Raw genomic sequence first — 26,069 nt, forward strand, 5'->3', positions numbered from 1 at the left:
CTACATCAAATTAAAGCATTGTATTTTCACGTTTTACACATTTTCCGCCCAATTGGACGACTTATTTTTACAATTTCTTTATTAGTGCTACGAGAGCGCAACCTACATTAAATTAAAGCTTGTGAATTGAAATTTCAGTTTTTACACATTCTCCGCCCAATTGGTTGACTTTTAACAATTTCTTTAATTTAAGTTATACGAGAGGGCAACCTATATCAAATTAAAGCTTGAGACTTGTACTTTCACGTTTTACATATTTTTTGCCCAATTGTGCGACTTTTTACAATTTCTTTATTACGAGAGCACAACCTACATTAAATTAAAGCTTGTGAATTGGACTTCAGTTTTTTTACATTTTCCACCCAGTTGGGCGACTTTTTACAATTTCTTTATTTTAAGTCCTCAGCAAATAGACTATGTTTGTGTTCACGGATTATATGCGGGTATAGCCGTATTTGTGGACAAATATAAGGTCCTCTAGTTTGTACTGTTCTTCTGTGTACTGTTCAGTACTAAATATTGCGCCTTTCACACATATTTTTAATTAATTATGAGGAATTGCAATTAGAGAGTCCTCAACTTTGGCAAATTAATAACTTAATAGTTATGAAGAATGCAACAATTACAGACTCCTCAACTTGACCACCACCACCCAAAAAAAGAAGCAGAAACATTTCTGTGTCTACGTGTTTCTTATGACGTATATTTTGAGTTCCATAGCTTTTATAATAGCAATGTGTAGTTGTACTTTATGTAGGTTTGGTAATGAAGAAGCACACGTGTTCTGCTTGAAAGAACCAATCATTACCACGCTGAACAGAACAATCTTTGATACACGCCAATACTTGTTGAAAAAGATCTTTTGGCTGGTCTCTTAATTTTATCGGATATGTCACAAAATCAATCGCTTGATTACGCTCTTCACTTTCTTCCTCATCAAAGCAATGTGTAATCTTGTAAAGACACACATACGCATCTATGAGATATGGGAGTTGTAATTGACGCAGTGCATCGTGTACATGGGCCGAGTTCCGGTGATGTCTTGGGGGAGATGTGGTCCCTGATGACCCATCCTGTGATGAGGTCACAGGTCTAAGATAGGGGAATGCTCTCCACAGCTTTCCAAAACCAGCGTATTCTGAAAAAAAGAAAAGAAGAGGATGAGAAGAAGAAGAAGAAGAAGTTCAAAGAATACGAATCAGAAGAGGAGGAGGAGGAAGAAGAAGAGATGGAGGAGAAGAATAATGAAGGAAAACCCGTATTACTTGTAATTTTGTAATACATGTACACTGTGACTACACTCACCCCATCACACCTCGGGGTCGTGGGTAAAATAAAACGACGCGTGTATGATATTTGAACTACAAGAAAATCATACGTAGCCATTAACCTCCAATCTAAAGAATCCGTGGCACCATATCATCAGATTTATACGTGGGCAAATACAAATCTGGTGTCATTTTCAAGCTACTTTGTTCATCTTTACAGATAAAAAAAAATCTTTAAAAAGAAGTTATTTTTATCTTCTCAGTTTATTTGGGGAACGGTTTTTTGTAATACATGAAACGTTTACGGAAAGTGAAAGAGAAGTATGGGGATATTGTTGAAACAGGGAGGTGATTTACATTGGGCTATTCCACTTAAAACCCACACTACCCCTGTGGAAGATTTAGTTAAAGTCTTCCACAGAGGGAGTATAAGTTGTGAATAGAATAGACAATTGGGTAACTTCCATTTGAAATACTCACTCCAGTTGTGGATGATATAGGTAAAGCCATAATACAGGGGGAGTATGGGTTTCAAATTGATTAGCTCTGACCAATTACATTTGACAAACATACTCCCACTGTGGAAGATATTTCCAAAATCTTCCACAGGGGTAGTGTGGATTTCAACTGGAATAGCCCATTTTCTCTCTTTCATCAACTCACCTGCAGTAATTGTTACTAACAGAATTCCACCTGGTACCAGCATATCGTGAAGACTTTGTAGTGCTTCATTTAGATTTTGTGCAAAGTACAGAGAATTACATGCACTTATGAAGTGGTACTTATGACTGTTTTCTTGCTGATTTTCCACAAAGTCGTCGAACTTATGATTTTGCCAATCGAATGTAATGTCCGGCGCATGCTCCTTGATTTTGGCCTGATACTTGACGAGTGAAATTGCACAGGGTTCCACGACGCAGGTATGAATCTTTGGAAACTTGATCAGCAACTTATTCAAAAACATGAGTTCAATTTCACCTGTAAACAAATATTCAGATACAGATTTTATCAAATGAAGACTGGATGTTGAAGACACGCCACAACATGATGTAGGGAGGCAATAGACTGCAAAAGCGTAGCGGATTTGTGGGGGAGAGGGCACCGAGTCTGATTGACGTGGTACCGGTTGTCTTTCAATGTGATGTCATATTTTAATTTCTATCCAATACTATTGGGGGTACATGTCCGTTAAAGCCATATTATAACATTTCCATAAGAAATAGAATTGTATTGTTTTGGTATAAAATGTTAGTTTTTACTGTCAGATATGTCCTCTTTTAATTTGGGCCCAAACAGACGGGGCAATACAAAGAAAACCAGCGCATATGTCGCCAATGGGAGCCACTCATTCGAGCGTGAGTCGTGTCGGCTCTTTTGATAATTATGTATCGACTGCCCGCACGCCATGTACGTACTGTGTTATGCACATCGTGTACGCGTTCGACTAATATTTCCATCGTAATAATAAAACGACGGTTCCTGCGGTTTATTGAAAATATCGAATTTCGACAAAACTACAGCACCTAAAGTCTTGATTTTTGCAGGGTATGTTAGTTTACTAAAGCACGTAAAAAACCCAGAATTTTGAAAAATATTGAGGGCATCCTCATCAGCAAATGTTATAATATAGCTTTAAAGGGCCATTATATGCTCCACAAATTCGACGAAGAATATTCGTTCAACAAGTATTCGTTATTCAATCTATTTCAATTCATTTGTATCTTATAAAAAAATAGGCCTACTTGTTGATGGAAAATCAATTATATTTGATGTCGAATGTCTGGTGTCTGGTTCACGATGGTAGAACTTGAGAAGCAAGCAGTTGAGTTGGAGAGGTGCAGTCACACCTTTGGTCTCCATATTAACGCAGCCAAAACCCATGTTATGACCCATGGTAGCAAAGAGACAATCTCCCTGGGTGGAAAGCCAATCAAGCAGGTTGAAAGGTTCAAATACCTTGGCTCAATGGTAGGGTGTGATGGCGACTCTACACCGGAGATCAATGCTCGACTAGCACTTGCCAGAGATGCCACCAGCCAATTAATAGGATTATGGAAGGCTAAAGCGATCAGCCTGAAGCTGAAGAAACAAATGGTGAGATCACTTGTCTGGAGTATACCCTGTATGGTGAAGAAAGTTGGACCCTAAAACAACGTTGATATCAAGAAGATAGAGTCGTTTGAGCTGTGGGTATGGCGCAGAATGCTTCAGGTCAGTTGGAAAGATAGGAAAACCAATGCATGGATCCGTCAGAAAGTGGGTATCACAGAGAAACAAGGTCTGCTCAGTCAGCTGAAGAAAAGAAATATAGGCCTATCCCTGTATGGTCATTGGAAGCGGCGTCCAGATAGTATTGTTCAGATAACGATAGAAGGAGAAGTAAAAGGAAAAGCCAGGCCAGGTCGAAGGAAAACAGGATGGATTGATAACATCAGAATGTGGACTAATGGTGGAATGGCTGTGGCAAGAGAGAAAGCACGCAAGAGAATGCCAACGGTTCTATGAGGACTATGGCAACGCAGCAGCAGCAGCAGTCTGGTGGAAATATATTATCAATCAAATGTTCGCCATGTTCGTTAGAAGTTAAACGTGACTGGATATAGAATGGGAAGATATAAATAAAGAAGACATGTTACATCGAATATCCTACGTCGAATAAAAAGTCCCCGTAAAAAGTATACAGTGGGCCTTCGGCCCCGTATCCATAGGTTGTTCCCTTGTGGCGTGTGCCCTTGTTCCGTGTTCACTTGTTCCCAGGTGACCTGCCACACAGACAACCTATGGATACGGGCACTAAGCAAAAAGGACAAAGGTTCGTTGTCTGTGTGGCAGGTCACATGGGAACAAGTGAACACGGAACCATAATGTTGAGGATTCTAATCCCACTCTCCGTGATAAAATTTATATTCTTACCTATCATTGAATTCTATCATCCTTTGTGTGTCACATACAGGCCTGTTTCATATGGCTTTCTGATTCTTAACCCTCGAATAGAGGATATCCGTGTTCTATAAGCTGCATATTCTATCAGCGACTGCTATACCTTGTTTAGGATTTTCAAAAGAAGTATCTGCATGTGCAACCATGACTAGCCATGACTACTGTCTGTCCAATTAACTTAGACACCCGGGTTTTATGATTTATTTCACAAAGTTTTCACTTTGGCAAAAAGTCATGAAAGAAAAGTTGCTAAACACTGTCAGACTTAACAGAAATTTTTAGTAAAGCTATGAAAAAAATATGTTTCTTTGTCTACTTTTATTCAATTTGAACCGATTTACAGCAAGATATCTGGGTCCAGGCGAATATTCCTAATGACTTGAAACTTTTGATGAGATAATTTATTTACAGTAAGGGGTGTTTGAACATTGTAATCATGCATATTGATCAGTGATACCACCCTTTTTTCTTTGTTCCTTATCATCGATGCAATAATAACAGATGCTTTTACTAATTCACAATAACTCAAAAGATGTCACAGTTGGTGCATTATAACAAATGATAGGGCAAGTTAATATGCGTCTGGAGTGTATTGTGGATTATACTCCTCACCAAAGAGCTTTTAATAGAAATAGAGTCGCAATAGATTATATAATCTTTTGTTCTTTTGATGCCGATTAGAAGTTGCGACAGGCTATTCATAAAAGTGGTACCATTGTTTCGAAGAAAGGGGTTCCGCCATTAAATTGGTCACTGATCCGGCATCATATTAACGCTCTACACAACAGGCGGGTATCAATAAGTGACCACACTACAGTCATGTGTAAGGGCAGTCATGTGTAAAGTGGTACCATTGTACTCATGTATCACAAATGTGTGCTTGTGTGGGTCTGAAGACTATAAGGAGGCTTTAGCTGTCGATGCAATCATCTTTACCACCCACCTGACGATAGGCGTTTCATTTAAATAAATTGAATGCTCTTGGTGATCGATTACACATTAGAATGTATGAAGGCTGCCATGTCCAGTCCATATATCTGTATTACACTATAATGGTAATCGCTATACGTATACATGTAAATATAAGTATAGGCCTATAAAGGTTGTTTTTAAGAAATTTCCATTTTAATTTAATGTAATTTAATTTTATTTTATTTTAAGAAGGAGATTGGTATAGTGGCGTGCCCAAAGAGGGTAGGGGGTTGGTAATGAGCAGATTCACCTCTGTAAGAAGTCTTGGGAGGGGAGGAGGGAGGAAGAAGGGAGGAGGGGATATGGAGAATGGGAGAGGGCTGGAGGAAGGCAGAAATAAAAAGATATAATAAAGACAAGTAGATAAATAGAACTATAAGAATATGATGGGAATGAGAGAGGGAGGGTGAGAGGGGACAATGAGAGCGAGGGAGTGATAAAGACAGTGTAGGTCTAGGAAAGAATAAGTACAGAGAAGGAAAAAGAAAGGAATGATGAATACATTTAATAATAATTATTAGGCCTATATAATAACTAAACGCATAACAGCACTGGGCAGCCATTCGACGATGTCAATGCCTTTATTCGTTACGTAATTAAAACGCCCAGTCAGCTGTATTTCACACCTACCAAACACAACTCACCCAATTTCGCAAACTGGACGTCGAATGTACACTCTCATGAATATTGATTGGCAACATTTTCCAATATGTCAGCGTTCTAATAGGAAACAATAGAACAATAGACCCTGCAGAGCGTTGCTCCTCACCAATAACATCAAAACATTCATAGGGCATACAATTTGTATTTATTATAGAATTGGTCCAAGCCACAAGCATGCACAGAAGAAGATTCAAATACCACGCCGAATTGTTGTAATTGGCTGAGGGACAGCTGAGATCACTGAGTTAATACACTAAGAATAAATAAGCCAATAAGAAACACTGTCTGTATTTTATGAACTGAATTATATTGAACAAATGTTTTTGGCGAGGAGTGTAATTAATTTACTATTCATCCATTTACTATCCAAAATCACCATACTTACAAATCTGTATAATGTGACCTTCCAAAATAATGGTACCCAACTTCTACCGGATTATTTTTAAAGTGTTGAGAAAAACCTTCCAATTTCAATAGAATTTCAGGTAAACTCTCACTCTATGCTTTGGAAACACAAAAATCCCGTTAGGTCTCAGCAAATGTTAACACTTTTCTTTCATGACTTTCTTTGAAAGTGGATATTTTTTCAAGTAATAAATACTGGGTATCTAAGTTAATTGGACAGACAGTAGCTCAACATAGCCCGTCAAAGTCATACAGGTAATTCCGAGGTCGTGCATTGAATTGGTTTGAATGAGGAATACTACGGGAACCAGCGCCTTTTGTTAAAAGTCTCCCATGAGTAACGTGGAGAACCTCTATTATAATAGGCCTACTTAGTACTCTGGCATTGTTTTGGGAGAAGAACTAGGGGGGGGGGGTACCTCAGAATAATTATAATCTAAGATGGAATTAAAAATACTAATTTGCGTCTGACGTCAGGGCAAAGGCGATACGTGATTGGTTGCTGACCTGTTGCTGACCAGTTTGATGACCGTCATACGCACACTAGTCTGTTTAATTCGGTCTCGAATTACAGTTCTAGGATCGCAAAGATTCTCATCTATCAGGCCAGTTCTTTAACCTCAATAGACGTGTTAATTCATAAATTGAACTTCCAATGTCTTGGGTACAAAACTCATTCTCCGCAACTTGAGGTCAAAATTTGAGCAATGGTTGCTAAGTGGAAGTTAATGAACGGTGGCATTGAAGATGCGATCATTGTGGCTCACAGTGCTGGAATATACCACAACTTTTTTTTTCAAAGACACTTCAGTCATATTATCAAGAAAAGTTCATAATTATAGACATACCAGCCGTCTACCAACCTGTCATCCTGTCATGTGACTCTGACGTCATATCTAAGTCACATGACCAAAATCCCGCTCCAGTTATGCATATCAAAGACAGCAATATCATGGAAACTGCTGTCCAACATTGATATAAAATTTGATCAATTGTTGAATATCTTTGTAACTTACCACTCCCACTCCCAACACCTAAAACTCGTAGCGGTTTATCATCAGTTCTGTCACCTATATTTGCTACCAGTTTCTCCACGATGTGCCCACAGAATGTCTCATCAATCCATGTTTGCGCAGCTTCGAAATAGCCACCTGTCCCCGAGTAGTCACTGAATTGTTTTTGTGAGTGATCCTGTAAAATTGGCCTAGGCGTTGATGATATATCTGAGTCGACCATGCTAATGGAACCAATCTTTAAAGAAAAGAGAAGAAAAATGGAACAAAGTTATCGAGTCATTATACCAACACCATTTACAGATTGTACATGTATTTGCAGCACATTCATTAGTGTTGTGCTTTGTACACCACGACTGAAAGTTTGAAAGTCTACTGAAGTCTATTCACCCATAACTTAGTTAACGGTGCAGCGCCGCGCTTTATATTAGTACTGGTACACGAGGAATGATTTTTGAAAGGTTGTATCGCAAAAGGGATCTTAAGGTTGACATTGCTATAAATAACGAATTTCAGCCGACATTCGCGCCTCCTTGCCAGTTCCAGCCATGATATTGTTCGGAACATTTTCTGAACAGATTTGTAATGTTGAGCTCCTATTCTATTGTTTTTATCAACACAACCAAGAGTCATTCAAATTCGGCTCCCCCGGGACGCCGATATATTTTGCATAACGCTAATTTTTACCGGGACTATAAAATGCGGAAGGATTTAGTGTAGTGCACATAGACAATATATTTACTAGGATGACAGCATTTAACAAAAACGAGGTGTTAAAAGACGTTGTTGTTACATATTTGGGTTTTATTTTAATGAAAAAGTACAAAAACAAAATGTTTTGTAACAATTAACTAGCAGTTTGTTTTAAAACATCCGCTGCACTACAAACAGGTTGCACTCATCACCTGTGTATGTCTGCAATCATAGATTGAATACAATACCGGTCTTTTCAAAGATACTAATCTTACAGGTGCGAGTGATCAGCATGATATGGTTGAATCCCTCATTTCAAATTATAAGTTTTGGTTTCTCTTTTGTTCAGAAACCAAACACCAAGGGATTAAAAAGTAGAGCAGATCTGATCTGCAATCATAACACTATTGTGCTGGGAGTTCACAGTATAAGGTACCGGTATATAACCATAAATATATAATGCCCTATTGTGCTAACATAATTATTATCGGATATCTATCACTGCGGGCGGTAGTTGATGATGCTCTTTGAAATCTGATTTAGTCTTACTTCAGATAAGTCTGTCGTAGGTGGCATAATTTCATGTCACTGTATAATTACACCCCGAGTTCTAGGTCTAGAAATCATGCGCGTATATTGAGGGGGGGGGGGTTTGTTTGTTTGTATGAAACATAAATGATGCATGATGATGGAGATGATTTGATTATGAATTAGTTTATTTTCTCCGGTAAGCACAACCCATACCTCTTATCTAGGCTCACTTCTCCCCCACCTATATAACCTCCTCTTCCCAAAGTGTTTCCTTCTCCCCCCTCCTCTCCTCCCCCTACATTCGATATCTCCTCTATCTCGAGCTCTCCTCCCCTTGCCTTTCCACTTCCAATGTTCTCTCCCATCTCTCCCCTTATACATCCCCCTTACACACCCTCTTCCCCACTCTCTCTTTCTCTTCTCGTGTTTATAATATCTCGAGTAATAAATAAAAGTCAATTTAAACCAGCCTAGATATTGGAAGTCAAAGCTTTCTATTAAAGCGATCGCATGCATGTGATATACATATAAATAGAGAAGTGTATGATAGTGTATCACTCAAGTGTCTATTCTCAGGGTATTCTTTTCTTATATCGGTGGAAATATTTCGATGATCTATATTTTTTCACAGTGAAATAAGCCTTGGCTATTTCCAAAACTAAATCACGCTTTAAAATGTAGATTGACTTGTGCGACTTCTCTTCTCTTGAATATTGCACTGCGAAATTAAAAAACTTCTTTTGTATAATTTGATCAAGGTAACTTCAAACCTGATTTCCGATTAGATAACAAACTGAAATGGAAACCGAAATGGCTTGCTACAAATTTTAAGTTTCTAACAAAGGGTTCAGACAAAGATATCGATAATGACGTCACTCAAGAGCTGAGGCAGGATAATACGAAACCACGTGACCAAAACCAAAACCCAAACTAAAACTCATTATTTGAAATGACCGAATGCAGAGGTACCGCGTGAACGTACCAGTGCAGCGCGGTATATTCAAAAATTGTTTTCACCTATTGCTATGGTAGTTAATCCGATTATTACATCACTTCGCCAGCGTATTCGCCGTAGAAGTGACGTAATAATTAGATTAACTACAACTAGCAATAGAGGAATACAATTTTTGCACTACAAGCAGATTGCACTAATCACCTGTGTATGTCAGCAAACATAGATTGAATACAATACCGCTCTTTTCAAAGACACTAATGTTACAGGTGCGAGTGATCAGCCTTTCTTTGACATCTATGGTTCAATGCATAGGTACCGCGTGAATGTTGTAGTGCAGGGCGATATATTCAAAATCGTATTTCTCTATTGCTATGGTTTGGAACAATTCAACCATACACAATCATCCAAATCCAAGATCCAGCTAGCTTCAAAACAGCAGTACTTCACATATACGTCAACATTTAGGGCACACGCAATTTTGCTGTTAAACCGAACACAATAGTACATAACTAGAGCTAATTGCGCATACACATATACGCGACCTTAGCAATAGCTAATTAACTAGGCCTATATAGCTAATTAGCCCAGCTACATAGCATGAATGCATGTAAGCAGTAGTATATGCTGATTTTCTGAGAGGTCTTTTTTGAAATGCACTATAACTTTGGAATTTGGCTAGAGACCAAGGTTAATTTGTTAGCTCACCTATAGCATATGCAAGTTCAAAAGGTCCAGCATATGTATAATTCATTGGAATATACATATATGAACAGATGTTTGTAGTACCGGTATTATAATTATAATCATAAATTATATTACATAATTATTTTCCATAATATTACAGTATGTGAAATCATTTTGATAAGGCCAAGTAAAAAAAAAAATTAAAAAAAAAAACATGTTTGAAAAAAAGGAGGAAGAGGGGGCTTTTTATTTTTTATCGTAAAATTGGTGCAAATACCCATAATTAGAACTGTTTTAGCGCACACAATAATGCCGGAAAAGGAAGAGGCCTCTTTTATATCTTGTTCAACGAGATAGGCCTCCTCTAATTATCACAAAACCTTCCAAAAGTAAGGCTATAGAAAGCATCTTTACTCCCTAGACATATTTTTTTAAAGTTATAACTGAATTTCAAAAAATAAAAATATAAATTGAAGAAACCTCAAAAAAGGAAGCGGGAGAAGACGTGAAACATGATTTTTTTTTATTCGGCCTAACCAAAAATTATTCAATATTCATGTAAATATTTCTGTGTAACTTTGGTCATGCGCTATTATAGTGCAACTTCCTAAGGTATTTTGCTACATACTGGAAGTAATACCTACATGACCTTTGACCCCAATGACCTTTGACCCCGATAGAAGAAGTAATGTCAAGCTATATTATAATTTGTGGAATGACTTAGAATTTTTAGTAACAGAACAGAAAATCACATCAGCCATAATGACTTTCGTATGACCTTTGACCTCAAGGCTAATGCATGTGTCAAGTGACGTCATCTTACTGTGTAATTCGTGTAAGGAGTAGCAGTTTTAGTAAAAATAATAGGAAATAACATTTTCGGCCATAATGACCTTTCCATGACCTTTGACCTTGAGTTGGTCATGTGACATTTGTGCCACCAGCTATTGGTCCTGATGACTAAGTAACATTGTTGTACTATATATATTTGCGACAGCATCAGCATTTTAGGGTATTTGGTCATATACCGGAAGTATCCCCTTAATGACCTTTGACCCCGATTGTGGACAATAACTTTTAGACACTGGGTATAGCTGATGCATGTACCAAAGTGCCATCATCGTGCTGTGTAATTTGTGGAAGAAGTAGCATTTTTAGTGAAATCACGTTTTTGGCCATTGACCGGAAGTGAATGACCTTTGACCTGAAGTTGATCCTGTTTCATTTGTCCCCCCACCCAATGGTCCTAATGACCAACTATGGTCAACATGGCTCAAAGCATATGGCTACGGTGGCTCATTATAAGATTGACAGAAAGAAAGAAAGAAAGAAAGAAAGAAACAAAGAACTTGACAGAAACAGACCTTAGCAATTTTGCAAATTGCTAAGGAAAAAAAACTCGACAATATTCGCCCTGTGAAACAAACACAAAACACCACCGTACATAAAAACAAATTTGATAATACACGCCATGTTTAACCTCGCATCCATGCAACAATACCAAACCTGTCAATCCCCTACCCGTCTAGATAACTCCCACACTCGCCTGCCCACACACCAACCCCGTACTTCAACATCTGCTCAATTCCACCCTCAATCTCCGATTGGGACAACTCTTGTGTTTCTGGAAGATGTTTCCAAATTCCAACCGGTGCCTTCGGGACAAAACAATGCATATACCTATATTAAGCACACTTAGAAAGTTTTTCAACATATTTCAACACACATTTAGGGATTTTCAACACACATTTAGAGACCTGAAAAACAACACACAATTTGGGACTTAAAATTTTTTTCAAAAAATGTCAACACACATTTTGGGACTTAGTCATTTTTCTTGAAAATTTCAACACATACGTATTATATATAGTGCATAATGTATTTTACCCCACTTTATTTAAACCTGAAAAACGACACACAATTTGGGACTTTGAAAATTTTTCTAAATATTTCAACACACATTTTGGAACTTAGTCATTTTTGAGAAAAATTTCAACACACACGTATTATAGTGCATAATGTATTTTACCCCACTTTATTTAAACGTGACAAACAACACACAATTTGGGACTTAGAAAAGTGTTCATAAAATTTCAACACACATTTTGGGACTTAGTCATTTTTCAGAAAAATTTCAACACACGTGAATAGTGCATGCATATGTATTTTTATCCCACTCTATTAAAACCTGAAAAACAACACACATTTCAGGACTTAGAAATTTTTTCAAAAAATTTCAACACACATTTTGGGACTTAGTCATTTCTCAGAAAAATTTCAACACACGTGAATAGTGCATGCATATGTATTTTTATCCCACTCTATTAAAACCTGAAAAACAACACACATTTCAGGACTTAGAAATTTTTTCAAAAAATTTCAACACACATTTTGGGACTTAGTCATTTCTCAGAAAAATTTCAACACACGTGAATAGTGCATGCATATGTATTTTTATCCCACTCTATTAAAACCTGAAAAACAACACACAATTTGGGACTTAGAAAATTTTTCAAAAAATTTCAACACACATTTCGGGACTTAGTAATTTTTCTCAAAAAATTCAACACACGTGTATAGTACATGCATATGTATTTTTACATCACTCTATTAAAACTTGAAAAACAACACACATTTTGGGACTTAGTAATTTTTTCAAAAAATTTCAACACACATTTAGGGACTTAGTAATTTTTCTTGAAAATTTCAACACACGTGTATAGTGCATGCATGTATTTTTATCCCACTCTATTAAAACCTGAAAAACAACACACATTTCGGGACTTAGAACATTTTTCAAAAAATTTCAACACACATTTAGGGACTTAGTCATTTTTCAGCAAAATTTCAACGCACGTGTATAGTGCATGCATATGTATTTTACCCCACTCTATTAAAACCTGAAAAACAACACACAATTTGGGACTTAGAAAATTTTTCAAAAAATTTTAACACGCTTTTTGGGACTTAGTCATTTTTCAGCAAAATTCAACACACACGTATTATAGTGCATTATGTATTTTACCCCACTTTATTTAAACCTGAAAAACGACACACAATTTGGGACTTAGAAAATTTTTCAAAAAATTTCAACACACATTTAGGGACTTAGTCATTTTTCAGCAAAATTTCAACACACATGTATAGTGCATGCATTATGTATTTTACCCCACTTTATTGTGTGACCCTTAGGAGTATCCGTAGGGAGAACACTAAGCGATACGGCCAGGTGCATGCTTGTTCGCGGTCTACAGGTGTAACTAGGTTGTTGTATATTCTATAATTTTCCTGGTGTGTTAACTGTGATTACATCTAGACACCAGTTTATTTTTTTAATTGAACGGGACCCTAACTTAATGAGAAAAATGCCGAAAAAGAGAGGACCCCGGCAAGTGCACACAACTGTGTACAATGACATTATTGTAGCCCAAATCTGGAATTTTCCTGTGCAAATACACCTACTTTGGGCGTTGGTGCATGCCGCACTTTCATGATTGGGTGCGATAATTTAACGTGAATTCAACGAACGATGTTGACTATATCGATTATATCGCCTCTACCAGAGAGCATATAGGTTTGACAATGTGTGACAAGCAAGCACGATGACTGAACTGCGCCTATGACTATTGTCCCTGTCTACATGGTCTATGATAATTGTTTTCTTACCGAAATATATTCACTTTTAGGAGAAATTGCGTGTGTCAAGGTCAAACTTTACCGTTTTTACTTTACACTGATATTATATAATAACATGCATTAGGTTTTGCAATTTTACTTTGTGTCTAACATTTTAAAACATTTTAAATAATAAACCCGTTTATATTGACATAACTTCCCGTCATCCTTGTTTATATTGACATATCTTCCCGTCATGCCAAATTTAGCAGATGAGTCATCATGAGTCATAAGTTAACACAGACCACGGTTGCCAAACAAATGAGACCAAACCGCGGGTCAAATCATTGAAAAGTCGCCCAATATTTTTTTTATCAACCGTTGGTTTCTATGAGATAGAAAACTACCAGAAGTCGCGTAAGCCAATGTTGAGAAGTCATGCAATATTTTTCTTAACCATCAATTGGTGTCTATAGGACAGGAAATTGTCGCGTGGAAAATCTTCAAAACTCATCCTATTGACCTAGGCCTATTACATCGCGGGTTTGGCAACCCTGTTATATATACAGTTATATAACATCGCACCGTATTGTGAGGAGAACGAACTGAATGTTGACATTGTATTCAGGATTTGAAACAAGAACTGTCTTTAAACAGACAATGCGGTTGGTATAAAACATAGCGTGTGATATCATGATATAAACTTCAAAATCTAAAAACAAAAGTAAAGAAATAATTTAGGGCGAAATAAATAAACAGCGTACAGCAGGTGCTATCTTGTCAATAATGATAAGAGGAACATGAAAAAACCCAGCAGAGAGCATGCACCCCAGTAAAGAGTTAAATAAAGCAAGGAAAAATCATAATGTGCAGAAGGCCTACTTTTCGGATGATATTCACAGAAACAAAAATAAAGAACTAAAGATCTAAAAACAAAAGTAAAGAAAATGAGGGCGAAATAAATAAACAGCGTACAGCAGGTGCTGACTTGTCAATAATGATAAGAGGAGCATGTACCTCAATAAAGAGTTTCAATAAAACAAGGAAAAATCATCATGTGCAGAGGCCTACTTTTCGGATGATATTCACTGAAACAGAAATAAAGAACTAAGTTTAAAGAATTATATAATTTAAGATTAGATAATGAACAATCATACATAAAAATGTGACATGTGTCTGATGATATTTATACACTTCGAGCAAAAATAAAGAACTACTTAACACGCGACATAAATAAATAGCCATATGATGAACGAACTGAATGTTGACATTGCGGACCAGGATTTGAAACAAGAACTGTTTTCAAAAAGACAACGCGGTTGGTATAAAAACATAGCGTGTGCTATCATGATATAAACTTCAAAATCTAAAAACAAAAGTATAGGGCGAAATAAATAAACAGCGTACAGCAGGTGCTATCTTGTCGATAATGATAAGAGGAACATGAAAAAAACCAGCAGAGAGCATGCACCCCAGTAAAGAGTTAAATAAAGCAAGGAAAAATCATAATGTGCAGAAGGCCTACTTTTCGGATGATATTCACAAAAACAAAAATAAAGAACTAAAGATCTAAAAACAAAAGTAAAGAAAATGAGGGCGAAATAAATAAACAGCGTACAGCAGGTGCTGACTTGTCAATAATGATAAGAGGAGCATGTACCTCAATAAAGAGTTTAAATAAAACAAGGAAAAATCATCATGTGCAGAGGCCTACTTTTCGGATGATATTCACTGAAACAGAAATAAAGAACTAAGTTTAAAGAATTATATAATTTAAGATTAGATAATGAACAATCATACATAAAAATGTGACATGTGTCTGATGATATTTATACACTTCGAGCAAAAAATAAAGAACTATACTTAACACGCGACATAAATAAATAGCCATATTTTATGAACGAACTAAATGTTGACATTGCGGACCAGGATTTGAAACAAGAACTATTTTCAAAAAGACAACGCGGTTGGTATAAAAACATAGCGTGTGCTATCATGATATAAACTTCAAAATCTAAAAACAAAAGTATAGGGCGAAATAAATAAACAGCGTACAGCAGGTGCTATCTTGTCAATAATGATAAGAGGAACATGAAAAAACCCAGCAGAGAGCATGCACCCCAGTAAAGAGTTAAATAAAGCAAGGAAAAATCATAATGTGCAGAAGGCCTACTTTTCGGATGATATTCACAGAAACAAAAATAAAGAACTACGTTAGTACGTTTAAAAAATTATATAATTTAAAATTAAATAATGCAAAATCATACATAAAAATGTGACATGTGTCTGATGATAATTATACACTTCGACCAAAAATAAAAAATACTTAACACGCGACATAAATAAACAGCCATCTATCAAGAATGACAAGAGGAACATAAAAAAAAAAAACCACCTAATATATGAGAGCATGCACCCCAATAAAGAATTGCTTTAAAATAAAACAATGAAAAATCATGACATGTGAAATGTATGTTGATACACTTATAAATAATACTCAAGGGTGAAATAAAAAACACCTTATCTACCGATATTTCCACAGTTAAACATACTCAGTGATCACTTGTACTAAAACAAAAATAAAGAAATACTTCACAAATGATAAGAGGAACACATAAAAAATAAATAAGCGAGCATGTCCAAAAAAGAATTAGTAAAAGATAAAATAATGATAAAACGTACAAGAAGGGGCTAAATATTTGTCACAAAAAATTATTAAATGCTCATTTGCTCTAAGATATTTAATGTTTGCAATTTACTCTTAGTTTATCGTTTATTTATTATTTATCTAGGCTTATATATCTTTTATTTATTTATCTATTAATTTATCAATTTATTTCAATATCATTATTATTAAGTGCCTATTTATAATGATATTTAAATCTATCAACATTATGCTTACGTCATCCAGGAGTTATTATCCCACTTGAAATCGCCATAAGCTATTAGACTTCATAACTCTATTAAACTACACTCGGGGCGCCGTTCTTAGTAACATGTAGGCCTAATTGACAGAGCTTCATCTTTTTCACTGTGTTTTTGATATGATATGATATTTTGTTGTAATTATATGTTTTGTATGTATGAGCACTCATGAGTGTAATTTCCCTTGTGGATCAATAAAGTTTTACTTGACTTGACTTGACTTGACTTATAAACACAAATTAATAAAGAAATACCCAATGGGTGAAATAAAAAGCATGATCTATCTTTTCAAGAATGAAAAGAGGATATAAAAATATAACAGAGCATGTCCTATAAACATGATAAAGAATTATTTAAAAATCGTACAAATGTGAAACATGTAATATGACATTATACTTAACATAAAACAAAATAAAACGGTCATGATAATATGACATTAAGGGCGCACACCACTAATGAAGCGTCTTGGTTGAAATGCACGTGAAAATTAATGTCTTTCTTTGCTCAATTTGAGGCCTTTTTGGCTCTCATAGTTGCCTGATGTACCCCGGAGCGTCTTGGTTGAAATGCACGTGAAAATTAATGTCTTTCTTTGCTCAATTTGAGGCCTTTTTGGCTCTCATAGTTGCCTGATGTACCCCGGAGCGTCTTGGTTGAAATGCACGTGAAAATTAATGTCTTTCTTTGCTCAATTTGAGGCCTTTTTGGCTCTCATAGTTAACTGCCTGATGTACCCCGTTACATTTTATTAAGAAACAAGGTAGTATAGTTTCTCTCCATTGATTTTGCAGTGGGGCCCAGAGGGGCTTTCAGATTTATGCGGGGGGGGGGGGGGCTTAATGGCTAAAATCGCCAAAAACCGGCTGATTTTACATATTTTAAATAAATTGCGGGGGCTTCAGCGCACAAAGCCCCCCCCCGGACACATCACTGTTTTTCATACATTTGCATATAAACGTGCATAAGAAATTTAATAATTTTATTAGTTTTGGTTCAGTGTAGTAACAAAAACAACTGCCAAACGAAACTCTTGACAAAGGGGAAAAAAAAAAAAAAAAAAAAAAAAAAATGTTGTTCTTGTATTATAACTCTTGTCAAGTTTTTGGGAATAACAAATATCGAATACTAACTACAGTGACCGTGAGGGCTGTGGTTAAAATTATAGACTCAAGGTAATTTCAAAAACATGCAATGACTTGTATGTTAGAAGTATAGGCAATTGCCTAGTTAACGTCACTGTGTGAAAAATAACCGGCCAATATTTAAAGTATTCTCTGAAATTCTAGAAAATATAGTTTTGTAACATGTCCAAAATTTTTAGCTAATTTAGGTGTTTGGAAATATTCGCACTTTTGTGTTTTAGGAAGGATATGTAAACGACAGATAACACCAAAAAATATGAAGAAATTATTTCCAAACCGTGTTAAGAGTGTAATCATTATGCTTCTCATTTTCAAGAATGCTGGTTAACAATAAGCAGACTATTGTCTCATTTCGTAAACAAAAGCCCAATTTTAGTTAGGCCAGAAATTGGCCTAACTCTCCATAATATATAGAATCCCGTGTTAAAATGTTATCCGCAATCCAAAGTCAGTAGTCCACTTGGGAAGCTAACAAACAGAGGGAGTACGATGACTGAAAAGATCAGATGTGAAAATCTATCAATTGTGCACAAATAATTGAATCAGAGTTTTAAGGGATCTAAAATGAGCGTGTATTGCGTTTGACAGTATTTTTTGTGGGACATGAGAGCACCTCAGACCTATCGAATTGCATTCTGAATACGAAGCATGTCTTTCTGATATCAAATAATTTTCATTTTGTGAAAATCACAATATAATACAAATTTTATGACAAATTATAAAAATTTGATATTTTTCAAATTTTTGATATATAACAGTCCTCGAAGTAAGTTATATAAATCTAATGATATATTCTTAAAGTGTATGTAGCAGGGAGGAAAAGCCGACGGTCAATTGAAAATTTTGACCTTTCATATTGAAAATATGGATTTTTTTCCCCAAAAGACCTATTTTTTTTGGTGTTTTGGGAAAAAAATCCATATCTTCAATACGAAAGGTCAAAATTTTCAATTGATCGTCGGCTTTTCATCCCACCTACATCCACTTTAAGTATAAATCATCAGATTTATAAAGTTTACTTCAAGTACTGTTAAATATCAAAAATATCAATTTTTAATGATTTGCCATACAATGTGTATTAAATTGCGAATTTCAAAAGGCAAAATTATTTGATATCAGAATGACATTCTTCGTATTCAGAATGCAATTCGATATGTCTGATGTGCTCTAATGTCCCAAAATAAATACTGTCCAAACGTTCATACCCCAGCCCTTAAGCTTAAATGTAATAGACAGAAGCACAATTGGCAAGTGGAGTACGGAGAAGTGTAGCTACACCCTGGAAGGAAAAAATCAGTACTAGTATTTGAAACGAGGAAATGTGCAATATGACTTAATGTAATACATTAAAAAAGGCTTAAAAGGCAACTATTAGGCCCTGATTCATATTTAATCCTCATTTAGGCCTGTAAATTAGATTGTCTGTGAAAATTTAGCAGGATCCGACTTTTTATGACGATTTGGCTAAACTTTCAAAATGTGTTACATTTCAGAAACACCAAGCTGTTTGTGAGGTGGCGTTAGCTGTATGGGTTATAGGTTGGTCTATTCACAATTATTATTTTTCTGGAAAAAAATCCTAAACTCCATATATATTAATTTTTACAATGGATGTCTTCATCTGACCTTCTGCTTGCAGAAAGGTGAAGTTTTGAAGAACTGAGTTGTTTTCCCGGCCCCTGTCTGTACAGAAAGTCAGTGGGGGGTTATTTACTGGTGTGCACCCTAAAAGGCCCTTGTTATAACCAGTGGTGGCGGCATGATTTTTCCCGTGCATGAGGGTTTAGGCCAAATTAAATTATATGTCTAAACTTGAGGTTGCATGTGTAAAACATGGTCTTTTTTAACGCATGTTTGGGGTATTGAAATGATATTTTTTGGCTTGCACAATCATGGTAAAGATCCATGTCATACATAAGAGATTATAGGACATACAATACTTGGTAGGCCTAATGATAAACTTTGTACGTGTTAGGGAACTGAAAGACTGAAAACGCAAACGTCATGGGAGGCTCTGTCTCACCAGTTGCATTTACAAGGCCCTTGTTATAACCAGTGGTGGCGGATGATTTTTTTTCTTGGGGGGTCACACAAGGTTCTGAACAGAAACGTCACATACGGACCAACCCACACTACCGAGAACCGCGAATGCCGAGAACCGCGAAAGCCGAGAACCGCTCTAGTTTAAACCTGAAAAACGGCACACAATTTGGGACTTAGAAAATTTTTCAAAAAATTTCAACACACATTTTGGGACTTAGTCATTTTTCAGAAAAATTTCAACACACGTGTATAGTGCATGCATATGTATTTTTATCCCACTCTATTAAAACCTGAAAAACAACACACAATTTGAGACTTAGAAAATTTTTCAAAAATTTCAACACACATTTCGGACTTAGTAATTTAAAAAAAAAAAATTCAACACACGTGTATAGTGCATGCATATGTATTTTTACATCACTCTATTAAAACTTGAAAAACAACACACATTTTGGGACTTAGTAATTTTTTCAAAAAAATTCAACACACATTTAGGGACTTAGTAATTTTTCTTGAAAATTTCAACACACACGTATTATATAGTGCATTATGTATTTTACCCCACTTTTATATTTAAACCTGAAAAACGACACACAATTTGGGACTTTAGAAAATTTTTCAAAAAATTTCAACACACATTTTGGGACTTAGTCATTTTTCAGATAAATTTCAACACACGTGTATAGTGCATGCATATGTATTTTTATCCCACTCTATTAAAACCTGAAAAACAACACACATTTCGGGACTTAGTAATTTTTCTTGAAAATTTCAACACACACGTATTATATAGTGCATTATGTATTTTACCCCACTTTATTTAAACCTGAAAAACGACACACAATTTGGGACTTAGAAAATTTTTCAAAAATTTCAACACACATTTGGGACTTAGTCATTTTCAGATAAATTTCAACACACGTGTATAGTGCATGCATATGTATTTTTATCCCACTCTATTAAAACCTGAAAAACAACACACATTTCGGGACTTAGTAATTTTTCTTGAAAATTTCAACACACACGTATTATATAGTGCATTATGTATTTTACCCCACTTTATTTAAACCTGAAAAACGACACACAATTTGGGACTTAGAAAATTTTTCAAAAAATTTCAACACACATTTTGGGACTTAGTCATTTTTCAGAAAAATTTCAACACACGTGAATAGTGCATGCATATATATTTTTATCCCACTCTATTAAAACCTGAAAAACAACACACAATTTGGGACTTAGAAAATTTTTCAAAAAATTTCAACACACATTTCGGGACTTAGTAATTTTTCTTTAAAAATTCAACACACGTGTATTAGTGCATGCATATGTATTTTTACATCACTCTATTAAAACTTGAAAAACAACACACATTTTGGGACTTAGTAATTTTTTCAAAAAATTTCAACACACATTTAGGGACTTCGTAATTTTTCTTGAAAATTTCAACACACGTGTATAGTGCATGCATGTATTTTTATCCCACTCTATTAAAACCTGAAAAACAACACACATATACGTCAACACCTACGTCAAGACTAAGAAACAAACCGTATGCGCACATACCCTATACGTCTGGCTCCAACTTAGGAGTGTATATGGTCCTGTGTCATAAAACTAGGGTACCTTTGTGTTACATAATAAAAAATTGAAATGCTTCAAACATTTTACCTACAAGTTTCATTTGAAGTGTTTCGTCCTCCTGAGAATTTTGACACCTTTTTTTAAATTATTTTTTAATGAAAGTCGGTTAAAAAATGAGAGTGGGCAAAAACAATCGCAAAGTAGGGGTGTATTTACCCCCCCCCCTCTTTTTTTTCGACATTTACAATCATTCTAAGCAAGTATTAGTCTTTTAAATGACCTTATGTATTTATTTACTTGGTCTAGAAGTCTGGGAGTTCATCATTTCTTTACTAGATTCAAATTTTTAATTTTAGGTGGGATGGACTCGACGGGGACCCAGCTATAGCTGCCATTGTGGTGTAGGAATGCGTGAAATTGGATTCGTCTATATTATCCCTGCAGATACAGATATCATATTTTGGTTTTACTGAGTAGGCCTATACGTTCTTTATAAGTTACTATTGTTACTTACGTGAGATCAATATAATATTGGATGTAGTTGGTCTATTATTTACTTTCATAGGCCTATGTACTAAATTTTATGTAGGCCTACTATATATTTTGGCGTTACACAGGCAGTGTCCTATAGGTATTATTATTAATTATGTATGCAGTTGAAATATTCATTTAGTATCAGAATGTACTTATTTTCTTGATAAAATATTAATTCATTCATTATTATTGTCTTTATTTTGCATCAAAATGTTGCCATTTTCTGTATAAAATATTATTGTATAACACTGTAATATTGGTGTACATCTCATTCTAATGTATATCATGTTATTGTATTATTTAAAATTGAATTGAATTGAATTGACCCACAAAGGTTACCAGATACGGTATGTTAAAATGTCAACTCTAGTAAAGGTTCTGAAGCATTTTCATAATATTTTACAATAAGGTTCATTTGTTATTTCAAGATGGTACTACACCCTTTGATAAATTTGTGACTATTTTTGCATTTTTCTCAAAAAAAAACCCACACTGGTAACAAAAGTTACGCATATTATAGGGACAAGGAATCCAGTTACTACACTGGAATTCCAGTGACTCAAGACAAGCGGTACGTTATTTATGATAAGAAAAGAGGTACCGCTTAAATGTACCTTATATCTTAATAATGAACCACTTGTCTTGAAACACTGAAATTTCAGTGAAGTAATTGGATTCCTTGCCCTATAATATACATAACTTTGTTACCAGTGTGTAGTTATTTTTGAGAAAAATGCAAAATTAATCACAACATTTATCAGGGGTGTAGTACCACCTTAAAATTGACAAAACATTTAATATAGTTTGGCAGAAAGTATTTAACATTAACAAAATAAATATTAATAAATATAAATTTAAATATTTTTTATAATAGTTATTTTAAAATATTTCCTGAAGTCCACATTATAAGTTATTAAAGCGTAATATAACTTTTTGGGAAAATGTTCTCTAACATTTTAAACATGTTGTGAATACTGGGAAAAGAGTATCTTGAAATTATATAGGCCTATGAATAAAATATCGATTTTCAATATCTAAATCAATATATTATTGAAAAATAACACTTTGATGTTTTGCAAAAGTTCATTCTACAAATCATACACTTTAAAAAACTTGCTTGATTTATTGTTGTTAATGAGTTATGTACGTTTTACAAAAGTGTCGTTGTTCCAGCCTTCTTTACAACATAACTCAAGAACCACAAGACCTACAAAAGTATATCTGTGATATTTGAATTCTTCTACACACTCGCTATGAAATAACCAGTGGAATTTTTGCCAAAGCTCACTACCATTGGCAAGATGATGTGAACTACCAAATCGCAACAGTCTAACCTTAAGTGCATATATTTTTCCTTTTGAAATGGACATTTTCGGGCGGGAGGATCGATCTATTTTTTTTTCAAATTCCATACATATGGCAGGAATAATGGATAACGCTATGCAACTTGCACCATGGATCATCATGATCAAAGGCGCATCATAGAGATCTCAGAGTGCATTTTTTAGCATTTGAACCACTCTTATTTCTCTCTTATAGAAATATATTATCGATTTTACGTCATCAAACATTCGTTAGAACTTAAACATTACTGGAAATAGAATGGCAATAGATTAAATAACGTAGATATGTTACATCAAATATTTTACGTCTAATAAAAAGTCTGCATACGGCCTAAGACCAAACACTGCTGGCATAGTCAAAATGTGGAATTATAAGTGCATTAGAGAGCATATAACTAAGGTTTTATGAGGAAGGAAATACTTTGCACGTTTTACAACACCAATTCTCTTGGAAACATTTCCAGATACACAATCAATATGTGATGACCAAGACATATTACTATCAAACGTAATACCAAGATATTTAAAAACATCAACTCTTTCAATAAATTTGTCATCAAATGTGAGAGTTATGTCATCGTAATGATTGAGTGTATGATTAGTTCCAAAAATCATAAACTTGGTTTTGTCAGTAAAGGAAGGTTAAAGGAAGGTTTTTATTTCAAACTCTAATGGTGACCCGCAGGTCAAATTGCTAGAACTGTACATTAAACACACCTAAACAGACACAATGCAATTTGCAGGCAGCAGCTTAATCAGCGCAACATTGAAACAAACAACTATACAAACATCCAATTCAACCCAACCACATCCCCCAGTGCAGTAGGCAATGCGGATAAAGTGCCTTGCCCAAGGACACAACACGTTGGCACGAGCGGGGCTCGAACTCACAACCTATAGATTATGAGTCGGGCGCCTTATCCACTCGGCCACACGTGCTCCCAGTATTTAATGTGAGCTTATTAGCTTTAAACCAGTTAGTTAACAACAGCTTTTAGGTTCGATTCTAGATGCACTTTTAGGACATCTGCATTTTTTGCTTTACACATAAGAGAAGTATCATCTGCATACAGTACTGCCTTACAAGTTACAACATCAGGTAAACAATTATAAAAAAAAATTATAAATATCAGAGGGCCCAAAATGGAGCCTTGAGGAATTCCAGTATTATAAGTTTCGAAATCTGACAGTAAATAATTCACATGCACAGCTTGAGCCCTTTTACTTAGGTATGTTTTATATCAATCAAGTTCATTTCCCTTGATACCATAATCATCAAGTATATTAATTAGAATTTCATGATTTACCATATCAAAAACCTTTTTTAGATCCAACTGTTGCAAAACCATTGTCCATATTATTAAGAATATAATTTTGTAAGCTTTTGTACATCTAGTAAAGTTGTTGTTGTGGAATGATTGGATCTAAAAAACCAGATTGCGAATCAGAAAGGATATTTCTACTACAAAGATAATCATATAATTGGTTATAAACATTTCTTTCAATACTCTTTGAAATAATTGGCAAGACTGAAATTGGTCTATAATTGCTTACATTATTCTTATCACCAGATTTAAAAACTGGAGTAACTTTAGCTTTGTTCCACTCATTAGGAAGTTTGGAACTACTTAAAGAAATATTACATATATGAGCAAGTGATTTAGACACATAAGGTGCAGCCAATTTGAGTAGTATTACATTGAATTTATATAAACCTGGTGACTTATTATTATCCATATTACATATTTGTTTATATAAAATCATAGGATACAGAATGGAATCTAAAGCTCTCACTATGGTTGCATCGAAATACAGTGGCGTAGCTAGGGGTTGTGGCGCCTAGGGCTAAGGATACATAATGGCGCCCCTCCACAATTCTTGAAACAAGTGCGAGCGGAGCACGCGAATGATTTTGTGCTGAAGAAATGCGCGCGAAGCCCCCTCTGCCCCCCCGTCGCTACGCCATTGTCGAAATTTATACTACTTATCATCATTACATGGGCAGGTGATATCAACTTTATATCACCTGCCCGTGACCAGGTCTTGGTCTGGGTCTGGGTCTCGGACTGCCTGGTCTCAGTCTCTGTCTTGGTCTCGGATATGCCGGCAGGCTCGACTACAATACTGCCATGACTGCGCTTGATTCTTAAAATTGAACTGGGCATTACTGATTTATCCGATTCGACCATGCTGATCGTGGAACTCTTAAATCAGAATGTTCTTATCGTATGTCAGAAAACTGTGTCATGAGAAGACCAGACACCTTAAAGGTATTATTGTCTCACCTGTGTTGACTTCGTATCGTTTTTCAAGCAGTGGTTTCCATACGGTTTCCGAGGTAACAAATGTATTATTATTACACGGTATAACACAGCGTCATTGAACCCTGACTTTCGACCGGCACGTGCGGAATGATCCTACCTTTTCCGGGTTCAAGTGCACTGAACATGCTGAAGGGCGCAGGCCACCAAATCAGCTCCCCATTGAAAAGCACGGTGAAATGAACATTTTCAGAGGATGTTTTCTACCCCGAGTGACAATATATTTCATTTTCTGTTGCTGTTAGTTTATTAATTAAGAGTTCATTTTTCATTTAAGCTTAAATTTTCATGAACTTTATAGATTCAGTTTTTTGATAGGCCTACTGTTACGAGTCGGACTGACTCAAGGCCAAAATCACCTTTTACCCAAATTCACACGAATGCACAACACACATACACTGATTGATTAAGCTAACAAAATCTAAGTCTTTAATTGAA

At 35.4% G+C, this 26,069-nt stretch overlaps 1 protein-coding gene across 1 annotated transcript; it reads right to left on the reverse strand.

The window, feature by feature from the left end:
• On the reverse strand, positions 1-25,713 carry LOC140140318 (histamine N-methyltransferase-like). The gene is made up of 4 exons (XM_072162091.1): positions 25,596-25,713; positions 7,265-7,499; positions 1,932-2,246; positions 1-1,138 (listed from the first exon to the last, which is right to left on the reverse strand). The coding sequence occupies exons 2-4, from the start codon at positions 7,482-7,484 to the stop codon at positions 750-752; spliced, it is 924 nt and encodes a 307-aa protein (XP_072018192.1). The 5' UTR covers positions 7,485-7,499; positions 25,596-25,713; the 3' UTR covers positions 1-749.
• Between the last annotated feature and the right edge of the window lie 356 nt (positions 25,714-26,069).

Source organism: Amphiura filiformis, chromosome 19, assembly GCF_039555335.1.
Source record: "Amphiura filiformis chromosome 19, Afil_fr2py, whole genome shotgun sequence".
In the NCBI taxonomy this organism is placed as follows: Eukaryota; Metazoa; Echinodermata; class Ophiuroidea; order Amphilepidida; family Amphiuridae; genus Amphiura; species Amphiura filiformis.